The 4137-nt window shown below is 47.5% G+C and overlaps 1 protein-coding gene across 1 annotated transcript in view; it reads right to left on the bottom strand.

Moving 5' to 3' along the window:
• Positions 1–3778, bottom strand: part of INO80D (INO80 complex subunit D) — a 33141-nt gene extending 29363 nt beyond the window's left edge. Inside the window, exons 1-2 of the mRNA XM_015415997.1 lie at positions 3561–3778; positions 213–970 (exon numbers count right to left, since the gene is read on the bottom strand). Of these exons, the coding sequence (XP_015271483.1) occupies positions 213–970; positions 3561–3778 (976 nt within the window). The remainder of the gene's footprint in view (positions 1–212; positions 971–3560) is intronic.
• Positions 3779–4137: the final 359 nt, after the last annotated feature.

Here is a 4137-nt window from a genome sequence, read left to right on the forward strand (position 1 = left end):
AAGTGGAGGAGTGGGGAATCAAACCTGGTTCTCGCAGATTAGAGTCCGCGCACTTAACCATTACACCAAACTGGCTGACCCTGCTTAGCTTCTGAGATCTGACGAGATTGGCCTAGCCCGGGCCAGTCCTCACTTATACGATAAGCACGAACATTTGAACGAGAACTGGGGTTAAAAAAAAAACCTGGAGTGGGAAGGAGTTCTCCGCCTACCTAAATGTGGAAACAGATCAGCGTCCAGCTGCTGTTTCTGAGTGCACAGTTTCACCAGTCTCTGTAGCCGGCTCATACAGGATGAGTGTGGCAAGAAGGCGGTGGCTTTCATGAGGATCCTGTCGGCCCGGGGTGGGGCGGGGGCGGGACCCCTGACCGGGGGCGGGAGAGGCAGGGGTCTCTTGTTCGACAGCTGCCTGGTTTGTGCTATAGTGTGTGTGGTGGGCGCCACTCCCTGCATTGGTAGGCTGGTGTTCTGAGGTTGAGGTGACTTGCAGACTAAGCCCTGCGGCAGCCCTGCTGGCTTTAAAGCGGTTGGTAAAGGTGGGAGATGGGAGTGCGTCGGCTGCGTCGGCGGCTGCAGAGGCTGCTGCGGAGGTGCAGGAAGGGGGCTAAAGTGCTCTTGGCGAACTCGCAGGATCTCCGTTTCTTTCTGGCGCTGTCGGTTTTGGGCTAGCTTGCTCTGCAGCTTCTTCTTCACGGTCACCCCTTTCTTGAGATCCTCGTCTTCCTCGTTGAAAGCAAAAGGGTCTTCCAAATCCGCATCCAGGTAGTGCAGAGGAAGTCGAGCCCCCGGCGGAGAGAGGGACATCCCATCCAGTCCGTTGGGCATCTTCAAGGCCAGCGGGGGAACCGTCAGACTGAAAGCCATGGAGTCCATCTGGTGCCGAACTTTCACCTCTTCTGTTGGATCATTCTTTTTCTTCCTCTCCTTTTTCGGGATAAACCCGAGAACCTGTAGGTGACTGTTGCAGTACCTTCGAAAAGCAAAAAGACTGAGGTTATTTCTCTCTCTTCCCCCCCCCCCAAAATGCTTATAAATGGTGGGGGAACTTAGAAAGCGAAAATGAAAGGATCAAAACAATCAACGTATAATTTAACAAAGATTTTTTTTTGAAAAAATCTGTTCTTGTTTATGCAAAATATGGATGCAGCAAATTTAAACCGCATCTTGCGGTTAATTGCAAATGAAATAAAATAGGAACATGCCTTGAATTTTTTGGGGTGGGGCAGATTCCATTGCATAAATTCTAGCCACAAAAATCATTTTCCTCCAATTTGATATGCACACCAGAACATTTGCAAAAATTAAAGCCTGCGTTTATAGAGAGACCATTTATGGGGAAATGTGACATTTAAACACAACAGAAGCCTTTCAATGCAATCTTTTTCTTACTTTAATAAAAATAGCTGTGCTAGGTTTAACACATTTCCGTGGGAAAACTTACATCCCGAACACTCTGATCCTGTGCCTGAAGACGAGACAAAGCACACAAATTGCCGCCTGTTCTAACAGTCCAGGCCATCCTTTAACGAAGTTTCTATTTTTCTTCCAGTGTTACCAAGCCCGAGAAGAAAGGGATGCAAAGACCTAACTGCAAGCCTCAAATGCCCTTGGTTATATCATGGCAGGGCACCAACCTTCGGGTCATTACAATTTTCAAGGCTGAATATCGCAGAATTAAAACTCAGTTGGGTGTTAAAAATGAAGGTGAGTCATTCGAGAACCCTGACTGAGGGGTGACATGATCGAGGTTAACAAGATTATGCATGGGATAGAGTAGGTAGAGACAGAAGTACTTTTCTCCCTTTCTCACAATACAAGAACTTGTGGGCACTCAATGAAATTGCTGAGCAGTCGGGTTAGAGCAGATAAAAGGAAGTACTTCTTCACCCAAAGAGTGATTAACACATGGAATTCACTCCCACAGGAGGTGGTGGCAGCTACAAGCATGGACGGCTTCAAAAGGGAACTAGATAAACATATGGAGCAGAGGTCCATCAGTGGCTATTAGCCACAAGGTATAGATAGGAACTCTTGGTCTGGGGCAAGTGATGCTCTGTATTCTTGGTGCTTGAGGGGGGGGCAACAGTGGGAGGGCTTCTAGTGACCTGGCCCCACTGGTGGACCTCCTGATGGCACCTGGTATTTTTGGCCACTGTGTGACAGAGTGTTGGACTGGATGGGCCATTGGCTTCTCTTATGTTCTTATGTTCATTCCACAAAGCAATGAAAAGGGTGGGGAAAGGCCATACGTGCCTTGGAGGCTCATATTTTGGGGGTAGAGTAATTCAAACTGAGCATTAAGAATTTGTGGTTGGAAGTTATTGCTTATTATTTGGACAGCCACAAGTCAACTGCTACTATGTTTTATTACTGAACTGCCTAGAACAATCAGGTGCGATTTACCGCTTAGGATGTATCTTGATTTGAAAGCTACTGCTTGTCCTTTTATTTGATACTCTGTCACTGGTTACCTTGACCTGGATGGCCCAGGCTAGCCCAACCTTGCCAGATCTTGGAAGCTAAGCAGGGTTGGCCCTGGTTAGTTCTTGGATGGGAGACCACCAAGGAAGTCCAGGGTCATGACACAAAGAGAAGGCAAGAGCAAACCACCTCTGTTCCTCTCTTGCCTTGAAAGCCCAACAGGGTTGCCATAAATCGCCTACAACTTGACAACACTTTCCACCACCATCTTTGGTTAAGAGGACAATAAAACCATCCCCTGGTTAAATATCTTTTGCCTTCCCCTCTTCTTCTCCGGAGGCCTTGCTAGGACTGTGGATATGAGGGCTAAAATATGCCCTTGGAACCAGCATCTGGGATTTACTCTTGTGGGAACGTTTACACACATGTACCCTTCCTTTTAGGTACTGTGTATTATTATTATTGTTGTTGTTGTTATTATTCATTCAATTTGTACCCCGCCCTCCCCACAAAAGCAGGCTCAGGGCGGCTTACACTGATTAACACATAAATAACAGTGAAATCCACACAAAATCATCTAAAACAAGTTAATTATAAATAGATCATAAATCATAAAGTGCTGGTGGTGTTTCATTGATTGCTTAAGATGGAGTCCTGAAGAGTGCCTACAAGGTCTAAACAATTTTTCTGCTCAGTGCTCTTCCTAATGCAAGTGGTGGCACAGGCTAGATGTCAAAGCCAAGGGCTCTATGGTTAAGATTATTGATGGTAATAGTGGTGGTGGCTCCTAATTGAAAGCCTGGTGGAAGCGCTCCGTCTTGCAGGCCCTGCGGAACTGTAAAAGATCCCGCCGGGCCCTGATCTCTTCTGGGAGCTCGTTCCACCAGTATGGAGCCACCACTGAGAAGGCCCTGGCAGTAGCCAGCCTGGCGTCCTTGGGACCTGGGAGGGTCAGTCGGTTTTGAGACCCCGGCCTTAGTGCTCTCTGGGGTATGTATGGGGAAAGGCGGTCCTTCAGGTATGTCGGACCCTGGCCATATAGGGCTTTAAAGGTAAGAACCAGCACCTTGAAGCAAATTCGGTATGCTATTGGCAGCCAGTGCAACGACTTCAGCAACGCCCTCCCCCCCATTGCTCACCTGCGGTCCTCAGATTTGGGGATGGGGTTGGTGCAACGTTGGCTGTTGTACTTGGCCACATATTCACATTGCTTGAAGGGGGCGGTCTTGTCTTCCAGAACGTGCCGGATACAGAAGGCGTAGCCGTTGAGTCGCCTCTGCTTGCACAGTTTGGGACTGTACGAGCACAACGGCTTATTGTCAACCTCAGAAAAGTGTATGTGTTTGCCTTCATACATCACGTGACTCTTTTCCTTGTGAACATCAGCTGAAAGGGCGGAACCAAAAAAAAAAAAAATTAAGAGAAATTTTCAAAGTGGGGAGGGGGGGGGAAGGAGGAAGTTTCAGTTCCAGTCCATCTGGAGGGAACCAATTACCTGATTTTAAATCTTCTGTACCATGTCACTGTTAGCAGAGAGAGCCCCAGGGACACCCCTTTCCTGGAATGATGACGAGCTGAGATGAAGCAGATTGTCTAAGGCAAAAAAAACCCAACCACACACACACAAAGAAGTCCTGTTAATGATGGTGTACGAGGGAGAAAAGACCGTATTACCTAATGGAATACAGCTGAATTAATTCAATCACCCTAAGTTCT

This window comes from Gekko japonicus, unplaced genomic scaffold (genome assembly GCF_001447785.1).
Source record: "Gekko japonicus isolate JY-2015 unplaced genomic scaffold, Gekko_japonicus_V1.1 scaffold123, whole genome shotgun sequence".
NCBI lineage: Eukaryota > Metazoa > Chordata > Lepidosauria > Squamata > Gekkonidae > Gekko > Gekko japonicus.